This window comes from Alosa pseudoharengus, unplaced genomic scaffold (assembly GCF_046254945.1).
Source record: "Alosa pseudoharengus isolate Yale_2024_CS ecotype anadromous, Long Island Sound unplaced genomic scaffold, YU_APseudo_1.1 YU_APseudo_1.1_scf_12, whole genome shotgun sequence".
Classification (NCBI taxonomy): Eukaryota; Metazoa; Chordata; class Actinopteri; order Clupeiformes; family Clupeidae; genus Alosa; species Alosa pseudoharengus.
In genome coordinates, this window is record NW_027468587.1 from 1,957,040 (window position 1) to 1,974,539 (window position 17,500).

The following is a 17,500-nucleotide window of genomic DNA, read 5'->3' on the forward strand; positions in this document are numbered from 1 at the left end:
AGAAAAGTACTGTAAGACCTGGGCCCTAGAGATAAACCTAGACAAAACAAATGTAATGATTTTCCAAAAACGCCCCAAATGCCAAGAAAACAAACACCAATTTAAAATAAACAATTCTATCATTCCCCACACCATGAGCTATACCTACCTAGGTATAACAATGACAGCATCAGGGAGTTTTAACATGGCAGTGAATGCACTAAAGGAAAAAGCTCGAAGAGCCCTAAATGCAATTAAAAGAAAATTTTATAATCTCCAAATTCCAATTAAAATCTGATATTTGATAGTGTCATCCAGCCCATTGCGCTGTAGGGTAGTGAAGTATGGGGTCCACTCAGTCATCATAGCTATACTCACTGGAACAAACACACAATAGAATCTCTACATGCTGAGTTCTGCAGATACATTCTACAAGTACAGAGAAAAACACCAACAAATGCATGTAGAGCAGAATTAGGTAGACACCCTTCATTCTAAAGCCCTCCAAACCCAAGAGCTGAACCCAGAAAAAAGTCCCCTACATCAGTTGTTGCAGAGTTGCCTTGCCACACACCCACTCTGATCAGTCTCACAACAACACTGATTTCCAAAAACCAATCAGAGTAAACCAAATTATGAAACAATGTAAAGAATCCTATTTGGAATATTGGAAAAAAGAAACTAAAAATCAAAGCAGATTACAATGCTATCTGGCCCTAAACCGAGAATATAAATTAGCAGAATATCTTAATACTGTCAGAGATAGAAAACAGAGACTGACCCTTACCAAGTACAGGCTAAGTGACCACAAATTGGAAATCGAAAAAGGAAGACTCAGAAAATCATGGCAACCAAAAGAACACAGAATATGTGGTTACTGCATGACAGGTGAGGTCGAGACAGAGATGCACTTCCTTCTACAATGTACATCCTTTGATCAAACAAGAAACCTTTTCTTCAACAAATTTAACTCAGAAATTCCTAATTTTAATAAACTTAATGACATATCAAAATTAAAGATACTATTAGGAGAAGGAGATAAAGCATATCTTGCTGCCCAGTATGTATCAACATGCCACAATCTGAGGGACAATGAGTGACCTATATCGACAAATAAACACACACACACACACACACACACACACACACACACACACACACACACACACACACACACACACTGCATCATACACTGCATTTTATTTTACTTTTACCTATTTATTTTATTCTTATGAAAATCTACTGACATGTATGTGTTAAGATTTATTGTATAACTGCTTTGGCAATATAAGTGAGCATGTCATGCCAATAAAGCATTATTGAATTGAATTGAATTGAATTGAGAGAGAGAGAGAGAGAGCTCTTTCACTGTGGGGGTGGTGGGAAGTGTGTATGGGGTCCTGTGGGGGTTGTGGGAAGTGTGTACGGGGTCCTGTGGGGGTTGCCAGACTCTGCTCCATGTTTTGATGGGTGCTGCTGCTGCTGCTGTCATCTCCCCCCCCCCCCCCCCGTGCTGCAACCACAGTGAAACGGAAAGCCTGGATCGGATTATCATGGGATGGGACTGCATGTTGTGGTGGACAGTGTTGGGAGTAATGCGTTACAAAAGTAATGTAATTACTGTAATATATTGCTGTTTGCGGTAACGCGGTAATGTAAGGCATTACAAAAAAAAAATTGGGTAATATTTACTCGGTACTAACTTCAGTAACGCGCGTTACAATGCAGTTTACCCCAAAATTAAGCGCTTGTTTTGTTTTGATACATATTCGCAAACACCACGCGAGAACAACAGAGGAGAAAAAATCCGCGCAAAATAGTAGAACGTTATCTCCTGATACTGGTTGAATATGACTGTGGCTGCAGCAGACTCGCAGGCGGACTCTATTTGCGGGATGGACATAAGCCTACGCTCATTATTTTCAGCTTGTCAGAGACAAGGCTATGAAGAACATAATAGTTAGTGCACTTTGTGTGCGAAACCGAAAGATCTCTCAGCTCGCGAAATAGCACAAGTAAATTAATGAAACATCTAAAGTAGTGCCACGCTAATCTTTTTGATTCTTGATAAAACACAAACTATGCTGTGCATGTCAGCTTTGTGCTGTGAACTTAAATTGAAGAGAATAAAGGGATAGAAATGCAGAAAAAGATTGTGTAGCCTGGCAGTGCCACCGCTCCCACCACGCGCATCACGCACTTGCGTTGGGCACCAAAGGACAGAGGGGGCACCCAAATGTAACCAATGAATAGTAGCTTTACTGCAAACTGCGTCAATAACGTTTACAATGTCAAAATGCACTAACATGATGTTACATGCAAGTTTGATACCTTTTGGGTTCTCTCAATCACCACGTAGTACTAGAATTGGTGGGTCTTCAATCATTCGTTTTCCAAGCATTTAGGCTACACGAAGCACATGATATGCTGAGTCGACTGAAACGCATTCCATTCAGATAGCTAGGTGGATACCAGGCTCATAATTCACTTGTATTCGCAAAACGAAATGTGAAGCAACATGTCATTGCATACTTCCATTTCCAAAGCAATGAAGGTTGCTTAAAACAACTTAACATTGTGCATATTATTGTTAATATTGTGCTATCAATGTAACTCAAACAAATAAGGCTTGTAAACAAGAGCTGGCAAAAGGGCATTATGACAACGTAAAGATCAATGGTCTTAAAGTGACAGTGCACCATTTATAAGTAAAACAGCATTTCTTCAGAAATGAATGTTTAAAAATACACAGTAATGGTCTGTAAATAATAGGCCTTTTATTTTACTTTAGGTGTTTGAGTTATCATTTAAATGTCACTCACTCAAAGCCACTCACTTAGGGCACCGAAATGGCCAGCAGGCCACCATCTTGACATGTCTTTATTAAAGGAACCGTATGTAAAAATTGTATTTCAATTAATCATACAATTGCCCTGATATGTCACTAGACATTAAGAAATCATGTTCATTTCAAATACTTATATCACTGACAACAGTAGTCTGGCCAGGATATTGTCATTTAAAAAGTGAAGTTGCAGCCCTCAACTGATGTTGATGTTGTCATGTTGTGTTTTGGCCTAATGCGCCACCCTCCACCTATCTACTAATCACAAAGTCAGTAGTGTTTCGTCATCCGGTTGCCAACTCTGCCAGTCAGAGGGGAGGGGAAGGGGATACACCGCTCTACAGTAATTTGAAAGTGATTGTAGTACCCGTTTTGGCCACAATCTTACATACGGTTCCTTTAAGCTTTGATTTACAATATAGTAGGCTCTCTATTGATTTTAATGAGTAGGCCTAGGCCTTAAAGTTACAGTATTTCTATCACAATTTACCAGACTTTGACCTTTTGTCGGTTTTTAACAAAATTCTGACTATGATTGTTCCTTGTATTGCATTATGAGCACTGCGCCTATTGCATTCTACTGTTGCCTTACCACATCTCCCTCCATTGGAAGAGCAAGCTGCATTGAGCGTAATAAACTGCATTTAGAATGGCAAATCCATATTTCTAGATATTTTGGTGAAAGTAACTTAAAAGTAATGCAATAGTAGTGTAATGCCTTACAATTCAGAGACAGTAATATTATAATGTAACAAATTACTTTGAAATGACAGTAATAAGTAATGCATAGTACATTACGATTTTGAAGTAACTTGCCCAACACTGGTGGTGGAGTAGACTCATGCTTATTGTTGCAGTCAGTGGGTAGTTTTGGTTGCTAAAAATAGAACTGCTTTGAATCTTGACTTACAAGAGTTATGTAATTGTACAAAAGAGACGGTGTTTGGGCATGGTGGATCTTTGTTGTTGTTTTTGCTACTGCAGACCCCTTTGTGCTCTAGAAAAGTCCATGATCCAAAGTGATCAGGTTTCAAAGATGAATGCATGGGAATAGCTAAAATAACATTTTTTTTAAAAAAATTAATAACTAAACCAGCTCTCTGACAGAGTCGCCCTCAATATGCCTCTATGGAGTAATGTAGATGAGTCGCCCTCAATATGCCTGCCTATATGGAGTATAAGTATAAGTATATATTCTCTTTTGATCCCGTGAGGGAAATTTGGTCTCTGCATTTATCCCAATTTGTGAATTAGTGAAACACACTCAGCACACAGTGAACACACAGTGAGGTGAAGCACACACTAATCCCGGCGCAGTGAGATGCCTGCTACAGCGGCGCTCGGGGAGCAGTGAGGGGTTAGGTGCCTTGCTCAAGGGCACTTCAGCCATTCCTACTGGTCGGGGTTCGAACCCGCAACCCTCCAGTTACAAGTCCGAAACGCAAACTAGTAGGCCACAGCTGCCCCCTAAATGAGTAATGTAGATGAGTGGCCCTCAATATGCCTCTATGGAGTAATGTAGATGAAAGGAAGTGTTTTGCTGAAGAAAAAAAAACTTTCCAAAATTACACTTGGAGTACTCTCTCTCTCTCTCTCTCTCTCTCTCTCTCTCTCTCCCTGTCTCTCTCTCTGTCTCTCTCTCTCTGTCTCTCTCTCTCTCTCTCCCTCTCTCTCTCTCCCTGTCTCTCTCTCTCTGTCTCTCTCTCTCTCACCACAGGATATGTGTTTTCAAATTAGTTCTAACAAAGTCGTGAATGTCACTGTTAGGGATGCCTCCTACGGCGTGCCTACTCATTTAGGGCCCCCCTGTTAAAGATTTTGCTGCCCTGATGAGTGCCTGCTCCAAAAACATATTACGTCTGCCAGAGCCCGGCTCCAGAGTGTAATGTATGAGTGAGGAGTGGAGAGCTTTATGGGCTCTGGTCCATAAAGTGCCTCTGATGATCCAGCGGGCTCAGCAGCTCATCAGAATATGAATTCAATTCTCTATCATGAGTTATTCATGCAAACTCGTCTGAGCTTTGAGGCTCTGTGATACTCTAGCATGATTTATTTATGATATTGTGTCTGAAGAGGTGTTTGCTGAGGGATGAAGTAAGAGTAGATCTTTGTCCTTATAATGATATTAAAAATATCTTAAACATAAAGAGCAGTGGAAAGCCATTGTCTGAACCGGAAGCAGATTCATATTATGAAAACCGGAAGCAGTATCATATTATGAAAGGGGTTGGTTATGAAATACTGATTTCTGGGAGCATTCCTCTTCCTCTTATTCAGTCCTCAGGTGACCATGACAACTACCCTAACCTTAAAGCCTTTGTCTCTGACCTTTGACCTTGCAGGAGTCCTGCAGCAGTTTGCCATCTCCGAGGCGACGCTCCTGGCGTGGACGTCGATGGATGAAAGCATGAGTGCAGGCTCCAATCAGGGCAGTGTGGCCCACCTGAGCGAGGCCAATCAGGAGAGCATCACCAGTAGAGGTACTCTAAAACTACATTTCCCATGATCCCTTAGTCAGAACTCAGCCTTACCACAGGAGAGCATCACCAGTAGAGGTACTCTAAAACTACATTTCCCATGATCACTCTAAAACTATATTTCCTATGATCACTTAGTCAGAACTCAGCCTCAGTAGGGGTTAAGTCATTGAGAGACCTCAGACCCGTTAGACCAGCCTCAGACGAGTCCAGGAAGTGACGTCAATTCCGGAAATAAGTACATAATTTACTTTACTCTTTATGGAGAATACAGCTGGAAAAAATGTGTTTTCTTTTACAGTTCATGGGTAGAAGCTTTCTTTTACAGTTCATTAGGTAGAAGCTTTTTATTATTATTCGTAATTCACATTTATTTATTAAATAATTGATCGCGACTGACTGTCCATGAGATCTGCCAGTCAGCTGGAAGGAGCTCGTGATTCACGCATAGGGACTCACGGCAGATACTGCGCGAAATTTTGGTTTATGGCTATCGTTCAGGTGTCCTTCCTATTCATTAACATGAACATGATGACTGACTAAATAAATGACTATGATGTTTAATAAACCATTGTAGGCATACAAGTTATCATTATATCCCATCAATTAAGTGTTTTCTGTAGGCTAGGCTACTGTGTGACATCTCTCTACTGGTGATGCTCTCCTGTGGTAAGGCTGAGGAGAGGGAGTTAAGTAATTTAGAGACGAATGATCGCGTCGCAGGAAGTGCATCATAACATAGGGGCGCCAGACAGCTGCACTCAGTGATACTGCAGATAAAAGTAGTTAGAAATTAAGGAGAGGGAGTTAAGTCATCATATCCCATCACCAGTAGAGAGATGTCACACAGTAGCCTAGCCGTGAGTCCCTATGCGTGAATCACGAGCTCCTTCCAGCTGACTGGCAGATCTCGTGGACAGTCAGTCGCGATCGATTATTTAATAAATAAATGTGAATTACGAATAATAATAAAAAGCTTCTACCTAATGTGACTATTTTTCCATGAACTGTAAAAGAAAACACATTTTTTCCAGTTGTATTCTCCATAAAGATTAAAGTAAATTATGTACTTATTTCCGGAATTGACGTCACTTCCTGGACTCGTCTGAGGCTGGTCTAATGGGTCTGAGGTCTCTCAATGACTTAACCCCTACTGACAGGAGAGCATCACTAGTAGAGGTACTCTAAAACTACATTTCCCATGATCACTTAGTCAGAACTCAGCCTTACCACAGGAGAGCATCACCAGTAGAGGTACTCTAAAACTACATTTCCCATGATCACTTGGTATTATATCATAATATACGGTATTAATTCTTTATCTGGTCATTCTCAGTGTTAGCAACCATATCTTCTTGAATGCTTTATTGACACAAATAAGAATAGGATGATGATATTGAATAGCTGCCAAATTTGTCCTTGACCTGACCTCTCTGTATTAGGGTTTAACTGGCGTTTATAAGAATTATACTGTATCCATGTTTGACGAATACCTTGAGCTATGAAATACTTTGAACCTCTCTTCAGAAATACCTCCTGCATCTCCAAATGAACCAAGGTCACAGTGTGTGTGTGTTTATGGGACAGAGAACAGGGACAGTATGTGTGTGTGTGTGTGTGTGTGTGTGTGTGTGAGACAGGCAGGGAGAGGCTTAGTGTGCCATTTTACTCTGTAAACAAAGGATCTCATTTCTGGTCGCCGGGGGGCATTAGCACACTGAGAGCTTGTTTTACATTCACAACCATGACCTGAGGGAACCAAAGACGAGGGATTTCAACTTTATAAATAGTACCATTGGTTATTATTATTCCGCACTGTTTCATAATCCTGAACGGCGTCAACATAGTCAGCTTCCTTGTAACGACGTTTCATGAAACAAGACAGATAGCACAGTACTCGATGAAAAATATGTGTTTAATAATAAGAGGACATAATATTCTGCTAAATATGCAAGCATATATTACAACAACTGTTCTCTGGTGAAACTGGTAATATTTCTCATTATGAAGATATAATTGACATCCATTACAGAATACTCATATATTTCCTCTGCTGTATCTAACTGCATCCTACATTTCCTTCCCACCACCTCAGAATTGCTATTTGTAAGATTAAGTGGTGAACACTCCTCTAGAAGCACTCAAAGGTGTTGCACACGACCCCATGCTCTGCCCAATCACACGACCCCATGCTCTGCCCAATCACACGACCTTGTGCTCCTCTGCCCAATCACACGACGCGGTGCTCCTCTGCCCAATCACACGACCTTGTGCTCCTCTGCCCAATCACACGACGCGGTGCTCCTCTGCCCAATCACACGACCTCGTGCTCCTCTGCCCAATCACACGCTGGATCTCAAGGCACCGCCATCACGTCATAATTCCGTAGCAACTCTGGCAGTTACGGTGCGCAGATTTGCCACCAAATAATCTTGATTTAGCTCATTCCCTCATCTCAGGCAGTCTCTGTTTATAAACTTCACAGAACGATGCGACTACACACTCCAACAAATTCTCGCAATTAATCTCGGGTTCGCTCTCCCAGAATGGCTGTCGTATGTCAAGAGGTGATGCCAGGATGGCTACAGGATGTTTTATGAGGCTGTGATGAAATAAATAAGAAGCTAGAGTGGAATATGCAGTGGTGCAAAAAGGAACGTGACTCAAGATTGAGAGCCCTGTCAGTCACGTCACTGGTTGGACTTTTGTTCATTAGTGAAACACAGTCTGCCACTGAGAGTCATAAAGGTCGGACATTACAAAAATAGAGAGAGAGAGAGAGAGAGAGAGAGTAAGAAAGTATACTAAAAGAGAAATATTATACTCAAATGATATTATACTAATTTGACTCAAAGCAACAGGGCTCATAATGTGTTGCGTCGCATTAAAGTCAGCAATTTGGAGAAAAACAAGTATTTCCATAGTGTTCACAACAGTCATAAAATCCATGAAATGTCTCCCAACAAGGCAAGCAATCAAATGATACTGCTGTTTGTGCAGGCATCATTATGAAGTACAGCGCACATCTCCGAGAGGAGCATTTGTCATAGTGTACTAATACAAAACAAAATCTCCTCAGAGGCTTGATTTCAGACTCCACCCCCACGGCGCATCCAGAGCGACTCAGAGCAGCGAGCACCCTGGGTCTCCACCCCTCCGGCCGCTGGGAGAAGATCTAACCGCAGTTGCGCTCGTTAGTTATCTGCCCTTAATGCGTCCCGTGATGAGTCAGTGGGCTCGGCTTGCTGCCAGTTTCACCATCCCCGCCCGCCGCCCCCCACACACACCCCTCCACACACACCCCCACACACACCCCCACACACCCCCCCATACACCTCCCCACACACCTCACACCTCCCCACACCCCCCCCACACACCTCCCCACACACCCCCCCACACACACCCCCACACACCCCCCCATACACCTCCCCACACACCTCACACCTCCCCACACCCCCCCCCACACACACCCCCACACACCCCCCCATACACCTCCCCACACCCCCCGCACACACCTCCCCACACACCCCCCCACACACACCCCCCCATACACCTCCCCACACACCTCACACCTCCCCACACACCTCCTGGGGTGGGCTGCAGAGCCACAGGTCACCTCCACGCTGGTGGGCTGCAGAGTTGTGCTGGTCGTGCTGGTGGGTTGCAGAGTTGTGCTGGTCGTGCTGGTGGGCTGCAGAGTTGTGCTGGTGTTGTGCTGGTGGGCTGCAGAGTTGTGCTGGTGTTGTGCTGGTGGGCTACAGAGTTGTGCTGGTGGGCTGCAGAGTTGTGCTGGTGGGCTGCAGAGTTGTGCTGGTGTTGTGCTGGTGGGCTGCAGAGTTGTGCTGGTGGGCTGCAGAGTTGTGCTGGTGTTGTGCTGGTGGGCTACAGAGTCACATGTCAGGCAACAGGAAGACAGAATAAACGTGTGAAGCCCGATATCTGGGTTGAGTGGGTGAGCTGACATGCCAGACTGGGAGTTTTTGAAGTGGACAAGTTTCTTTATTTAGTCTCCACCACCAGCCTCTACCTCAAAGAGAAAACACCATGTTACTCTTTCTATCACTTCACTTTGGGGCCTAATGTGAATGATGGACAAATTGCAAAGTTAAGCTAATTTAATCATAAATGAAAAACATAGCAAAATCAATTTGCTTAATTAACAACATGTGTACAATGTGTGCAATATAATTGATGTATCTCATGCTCAGAGCTCATGCACTTTGCCTGCCTTTTAAATTTGGTCCCTTTGTGTGACAAATGCAGAGATTCCAAATGAAAAAGTAATAAAAAAAAGGGGGCACATGTTAAGGAGCTATCTTGCTCACATCCTGGTCACTAACTGGTCAACCTCCTTCCCTCTGGCAGGCGATACAGGGCACTGTTCGCCAAAACCAGCCGCCTTACTTCCGCTTCTGTCCCCAAGCAATCACTCTGGTGACGCTCAGAAATGTAATTTCACTTATAGAGCACCAAAACAATACACATGTCTCATGGCGCTTTACAGAGTGTTACACGGATGTGGTTGTAGAGGTGTAGATGTGGTTTATACCTTGGATTAGGGCACAAGGGATTGTAACACCTTATCTTGTGTATTAATGAATGATATTCAGGGTTTTTTTTATCAGTCCACTAAAGTGTGTAAGGGAAATAACACTACATCAACATTAATTACATGAGAACTGCTTTTGATAAGCATTGTTCAAACCACTACAAAACTTTCTGCCTTACAGGCTAACAGATACCAGATGTCACTGAGAGACATCTGTCACTGTCACTGAGTGTAGGGGGTCGTGCTTATCTGAATGAGATGCAAATGAGCACCATTGTGTTGTCAAACGGCCACACTTGACAACACAACTTCTTGAAATACTGTCAGAATCTGTAAATAACTCAAAATGCCTCTCGGGAGACTTGCTGCTGGTTTTCTCGTGGCTGCTCACATAATGTGAAGTGAGTGCTGGAGTGCTGAGAGAGTCAAATTCCTTGTTTGTTTACCAAACCTGGCAAATACTGCCCACTGTGCCCAACAACATTGCTCAAAAGGTTGCCCCAGGTGTTGCCCCAGGTGTTGCCCCAGGTGTGCCATCACCTTACAGATGTCTTGTTGTGTGTGGTTGGCCTCCAGATCAGATCCTGCACCACTCCTCTGCAGAAGTGTGGCCCCACACGTACGTATCGCAAGGCCACTACTGCATCTCCTCCTCGGACGCCTGGGAGCCAATCAGCAACGAGCCCTCTGGCATGGCCTCGCCCGCCGCTGCCTCGCCCGCCGCTGGCTCGTACGTGATGGCGGGCGGGCCTTCCAGTGAGGGAGGCTATGAGGGCAATGCTGCTGCTACCCACTTCCTGTCACAGCAGCAGCAGCAGCAACTTGCCCTGCAGCAGAGTCAGCAGATCTGCCAGCAGATCCAGCAGCTGCAGCAGTTACAACACTACCAGCAACAACAGCTGCTACAGTACCAGGTACGGATCAAACTACAAATCCCATAAACCACTGCAACACAAGCAGCCACAGCTGCCTCAACCCACAAAAGGCTCAACTTGCTCAAAGGTAACTGCAGTGCCAGTAGCAGCAGCAGAGAGTGAGTCCTTTTGCACCAGCAGCAGGGATTGGGCTTTTAAGATCAACAGCTTTCAAGATCAACAGCTTTTAAGATCAACAGTTTTTAAGGTCTCAAAGCTCCATCAGCAGCAACTTTGAACATAAAGAGATCTCTACACCTGCTCCAGAGTATAGGCCCTGTTTAACTCAGTAACCTCCATCAATGTAGCCTCCATCACATGGTGGCCTTGGAGAATGAGAGAACTACAGGTGTATGTAGTTGGACAGTTCATAGAGAGTGTAAACCGCTGCTGTGCTGTCTGAAGTGATTTTGACTCTTAAGTAGCCCACTGAGCTAGAAACATTTAGCTGCATTGTTATTAGTTGATTGGAGTGATGATTAAGACTACAGCCTATACCCACTGGACACACTAGCCGAGCTTTGCCACACTCACCTCAATGTAGCTGCCTCTATTACTAGCTGATTTGAACCACTTATCCACTTTCAATAGTAACAGATGTGACGTTAAGAGATTGCATGCAAATAATATGCAACAAATGACTTTTTGTATGATCACAAGTACCATACTGATTAAGGCTTTAAAATAATTGTAGCTTACAGCATCTAACTGTTTTTTCTCTACTCCATTTGAATAGGAGCTGTGTTAGCTCTGAAAGAATAGAAGTTGTTGAGCCAAGAAAAACAGTAACATTTGGGCCATAATTAGGGCAATATAGTTTTTTTCTAAGCAATTCAACTTTCTTTAAAATACTTTATATTTGTATAATCTTTCATGAGAAGTTAAGATCAGTGAACGATGGCATCATTAGACCATGCAAAGTCATTTTGTGAAGTGCATACCATTTGCAAACAGTGTGATGCATACAAATGAATTGTATGGGTGTGCTGTTTCCTCTTATTACATCTGTTGTGGTTCACTCTTAGGCCCTGAGGATTTGCACGTTTATGTTCTCAACTCAGCTATGCGACCTCCTATCAGAGACAATGATAGCTTTTGTGATGTGTTTCATCCTATGCACTTGCCAAACCTTGCTTCACCTACAGTATACACATTATGAATTATTATGCATCTATTATTTTGTACAACATATCTAACAGGTCCCTAAAGCAATATCCTAAAGAAAGATGCCCTATGCAGGGTCATGGAGCAATACAATATTGTAAAATACATTAAAGAGTAGCTCCTATTATATAGTATGTATGTTTTTTCAAGTAGTGAGTGTTCCATGTGGTTATCCCAGCAGAATGATATAATTCATAATGAATGCATTCCCTGTGCAATGCATCGTCACCCCCTGTTTCCCTTCTGATTTCTCAGTCCCTAGAACAGAGGCTACACAGCACCTCTCACTCACTGCAAGCCACGCCCAACAGCACCATCCATAGCTTGCAGCCACCCACACACCACCCGCCACTGGTGGACTTATGGGGGGCGGGCCATATGGAGGCCTATCAGTCAGAGGTGGGAGGGTTTGTGGGTGTGGCCACCGCCTCAGAGGGCGGCCTAAACGTGCCGACTGCAGAGGACATAGTGAAAGAGCACTCGCCTTTGCTGGAGACGCAAGAGGAGGAAGAGGTCAAGGTGGGTTGTGGGGTCAAGGGTCACAATGGATAAGCTGTTCCCATGCTGATAATGGAGGAGTCTGCCATTGATTAACAGAGACATTTTCATCTGAAATTCATTCATTTGGTGATAATGATATTGGACATTCAGTAAGTTGTAAAGATGTTGACAATAAAACTAATGCATTATAGAGAGAATAAAGACTTGCAACATAGCGGACAGAGCAGAAGTTAAGACAAATGCATCAAATATGTTCAAATACAGAAAATTGAGACAAATGCATCAAATATGTTCAAATACAGCAATTTTTTTAATTTTATACACAAACCACATTTGCATTCCAAGTTCCCAAACAAAACACAGATGTTTTGAGTATTGTGAAATGAAAGACCATATTTGGTGATACATATTTAATCAATGACAAGAGTTTTATTTTGCTAATGACCAGGAAACATCAATTTATTAGGCACTGGCACACAACATGGGCTAAGCGGTCACTTGTCACCATTCATGCTCTTAATCAGCCAATGAGCGGTCACTTGTCACCATTCATGCTCTTAATCAGCCAACCAAGAGCAGCAAGGGGGCCATGGGCCTCAAGACGCGAGACGCTCACAACACAAGCGCTCAGCTGCTGTTTAGGGACCAGACACACACACACACACACACACACACACACACTCATACAGTATGCGCACACACTCTCACACACACACATAAACTCACATACACACACACCCACAAGGGAAAGGCTAGACAAAACATACGCATAGCTCTTACTGAGAAGTAAAGGTCACAATGCATGTGTAAGCACCCCCCCCCCACACACACACACACACACACACACACTCACACACACACACACACACACTCACACACACACACACACACACACACACACACACACACACACACACAATCATCTACTCAGGTGTCTTTGCAATAAGATCTGTCTGCTTATTGGGAAATATAATGTAATGTGTGCCAGAATGTCTGTGTGCATTGGTAGTCACTCCTTGATCAAGTGAGCATGAAAGTTTGGGCATGAAAGTTTATGTCTGTGAGTGTATACTGGTCTATTTAACTAGTCGTCACTGTCACAGGTATGTGTGTATCTGTGTGTGTGTGTGTGTGTGTGAGAGAGAGAGAGAGAGAAAGAGATTGTCACCAGCCTGATTGAGAATCTCTGTTTCCACAGGAAGAAGAAGTAACGCTGTGCTTGGAGCCTGAGTCCGTCACTCTTAGCCCCTCCCCTGCGCACAGAACCCCGCCCACTGGAGGCAGCAGCCCAGCACACGGCGCACACGGGACTCCGCCCACTGGTGGCAGCAGTCCAGGACAGGTCACGGAGCGCAAAGCCTCTGATGTCACCCCCTCTGTCATCGAAATGCTGGAGGAGAAACAGCAAGAGATGGAGGGGTCATCAGCCACGCCCTTAAGCACCAATTGACTAACAGGTGTGAATGGAGGACTTTTAGAGGGATGTATCCAGTTACCAACCAACTAACCCTTTGATTTTCAGGTATTACACACTTTGGTCTTGGAAACGGAGACATGGCATAATGGACTTTAAAGTGGCAGGTTGATGAGCTAATACGAAGAGAAATATGAATTGTTTTTTAATTGTAATTTTCTTTTTTTTCTTAGTTTTTTTCTTATATCCCTAAATAACTCCATGGGGCTGAAGGGAAGAGTCAACTGGAAGAGAGAATGAGAGAGAAAGAGAGAGAGAGAGAGAGAGTTATAAAATGACTGAGGTCTTGCATGCTTTTAATGGGGAAGTGACTGTAATCTCACGTCTTATGAAATATTAACGGTATCTAGTAATAAGATATGTCAGAAACAATAATAATTTTCTACTAAAGCAAAAAACTACAAAAACATATATATAAATATATACAACTGTAAGATACATGAACCATAAGAAGACATCAGATTTATTTCTCTCCCCCAGGTCAAATAATCTTATGAAAATGTAAGAGATTGAAATCAGGCATAGAATTAAAGGCCAATTCCCACCTAACAAAAGTAATAAACAAAAGTAATGACCCCAATTTATGCTCTCTGTGAGGATAAACAGATGTGCGTGTACTTTCTTTAAAACAGACACATAATCTGTGCCTGTGTATGCTCTGGGATTCTTCACTGAGTTTTACAGATGCCTTGGATATCCTGTTATACATCAATATTAATAAGTCTTTATTTTAATAGATTTAATTTGATGCTACTTCAATACACAGGGGCCCCTTTTCTTTTAGAAAAATAAAAAGATGTGGTCCCTCTCTCCTGGTTGTCACTAAACCAAGCATAAGGTTTGAAATAAAACGGCAGAACCCTTGACGAAGGCACACACAAATCCACATAAACACTGCTGCACAGTATTGCATTGTATCCTCGAGTGCTTCCTATTCTGTCTTGTGGTATGCATGCGGTCTGCTCGTGTCTCATGGTGTGCTAAGAACACTGTATAGAGTTTTGCACTGAATCCCAGGATGAGTGAGCTGAGATTCTCTGGCAGGAAGTCGTATAGATTAAAATAGGCAGAAAACAGGCTTACCTTTGCACTCAATATGGCCGCCAGAGCTGAGTTGCCTCAAAACGAACACTCACATAAAATGCATTGTCAGGATAGAGGAGGGGTGTTCTAAAGAATGGCCTGGAGAGCTTACAGAATGTTTCAGAGACAGATTTCAGTGACAGTGGAATTCTTATAAGAGGTTATTATAGTTTAACATACAGTACATATGTATTCACGGTATGTCTTGAAGACGGCCTGGTGACTCTGGTCTTTCAGGAATAGCGCATCAACTGGAACAATATGGTGGAGATCACCATGACTTCAATAGGAGGAAATGTCACAACAGACATGCTTTTGAGCCTGTGATTCCAGGCTTCAGCTCATCCATGGTCACCTGGCCACACCTGGACCCATGTAAATACAAATCCCATTCACATTTTCAGCCACAGGACTAATTCATTTATTTTTGTACTAACCAACTAAATCTCAAATTCCTTTTTTGGAGCATACGAGTTGTTTTCCCTGGACAACCAGCTAATGGGTTTATTTCACAGCGGCACTGTTCTGGAGGTGGGGATGTACACTGGGGCAAACATGGGACATGTAAATATCACAATGCTTGGAGTGGACAACACTGGAATATCTGTGCGGCTTTGAGCGCCCCTCAGAGTGGACCTGGGGGTGCGGGTGGACTGACCTCGGTACAGGACGTCCCGCGACCTTGTGTACAACTCAGGCCAAGTGACTCAGAAGTGAGTAGATGTCTTCCTGTTTCGCATGTGCAAGTGTGTTGCGGGGAGCGTGTGCATTTGCAGTGGACAAGAAAAGATCGCTTTAGGGCACCCAGACAAATCTGCATGAGTCACGGATCATCATGAGATTGTGAATCTTTCTTTGGAGACGATTTTCTTTTCACCTTTTTGATGATTGTGTGTACAATTCTGAGGGGGAGAAAAACAAACAAATAATGCTTATAATAACCTACTTCTGAGGTTTATTGACTTCGATGAATTTATTTATTGATTGATTATTTATGCAATGTTGGGACAATGTTTATTTTTCTACGGAATTGTAGGTTCCCCTCCTCCTGTTTGTTGGAGTGCATATTGTTGGTCACACAGTAGTCATGGCAACGGCTCGAGGCACCGGGCAGACGTGAAGCCCAGTTCTATTTCCTGTCTATGTTTCTGATCACATTTTCCCTGAGCCGCCTCCTAGGGCTGCTGCTCCTCACGAGCATTGTAATCATGACTTCACTTCCTGTGAGACTTGCTGGTAACATGGTAACAGGTTGTGCCATTGGCCACTAATCAGCTCTCTTCAGACTGTCCACAAAGGTAAAAAAAAAAGAAAAAAACATCCACAAAATGTAATAAATAGTTTATAATGCTCTGATGGAGCCGCTTGGTCAGGAAGCCAGGTAAAGCGTGGTCTTTAGTTGCACATTGGACTTCTCTGTCTTGACTTGAGGCCAGGGTTGAGCTGACAGATACCTGTTGCCAATGATATGTGTTCGTTTATTGATTTCAGAATTCTTTGGAGGAGGGAAAACTTGAAGCCTGTACAAACTTTACTCTTTTAGTGGTGTAGGTAGCCTTCCCCTGAAGCTATATCACCCCCTATTCACTGCTGCTGTCCCCCCTCCTCCCATTCTTCCTCTCTGAGAGGGATGAGAGAGAAGGGAGAGGCGGAGAAAGAGAACTCTGGTAAATGACTGATGGTCTTGAATTGAAGTTGGTTAAAGTGCACCAAATACTGTCTTTGCCACTGAATTAGTTACGGGGAGATGCAGCTTCAGCCCACAGGCTTTTTATTGCTTTCTATGTCAGATAAGAGATGTTATGAATGAACTTAATAATGAGAAGCCAAATGTATTTCCTTGGATGTTACTGTTTATGGATTATGTGTTTACAGTTTTAGCCACTTGATTTCAGACTGGGTTTTTCTGTCTGTTGCTTTTTTTGTATGATTCAACTGGCGTCTTTCAATAGCAAACCATCCACATGTATGTCTCTAGGACTACCACTCCATGTATGTCTCTATGACTACCACTCCATGTATGTCTCTATGACTACCACTCCATGTATGTCTCTATGACTACCACTCCATGTATGTCTCTATGACTACTTTCAGTTGTCTTTCTTTCTTTTCTTAATTTTTCTCGTGTTCTCTTGCTCTTTCTTAAACTCTCACTCTAATCTCTTGTGGTCCATGTATGTCCCTTTCCCGTCCCCTTTGTGGCTGTTTATTTGTTTGTCTGTCTAATGTTTGTTTGTCTCTCTGTCTTTGTCACTGTGTGATCCACCCTTGGTGGAAAAACAAATTACGCCCAGAACAACTTCTTGGATTTGTTTTTGTACACAAATCAGGCATGAACATGCCTAAGAAGGTTCATACATTTTAAATAGATGTGTTTTGGAAATGTGCCGTATCAGCGAACATGAACTTAATTTTTTTGCGGGTGAATTGGTTTGAATATATCTGTGAGTGGAATATTGTTTTCTGTGGCACCCATACCTACCTATGCATGCTCGTCTGAAGCTCGTCCCTCCA

At 43.0% G+C, this 17,500-nt stretch overlaps 1 protein-coding gene across 1 annotated transcript in view; it reads left to right on the forward strand.

The window, feature by feature from the left end:
- Positions 1–17,487, forward strand: part of fam131bb (family with sequence similarity 131 member Bb) — a 59,972-nt gene extending 42,485 nt beyond the window's left edge. The window contains exons 5-8 of the mRNA XM_076279706.1: positions 5,167–5,304; positions 10,427–10,764; positions 12,184–12,447; positions 13,628–17,487. Coding sequence (XP_076135821.1) covers positions 5,167–5,304; positions 10,427–10,764; positions 12,184–12,447; positions 13,628–13,879 — 992 coding nt within the window. The 3' untranslated portion in view covers positions 13,880–17,487. The remainder of the gene's footprint in view (positions 1–5,166; positions 5,305–10,426; positions 10,765–12,183; positions 12,448–13,627) is intronic.
- The last annotated feature ends 13 nt before the right edge of the window (positions 17,488–17,500 follow it).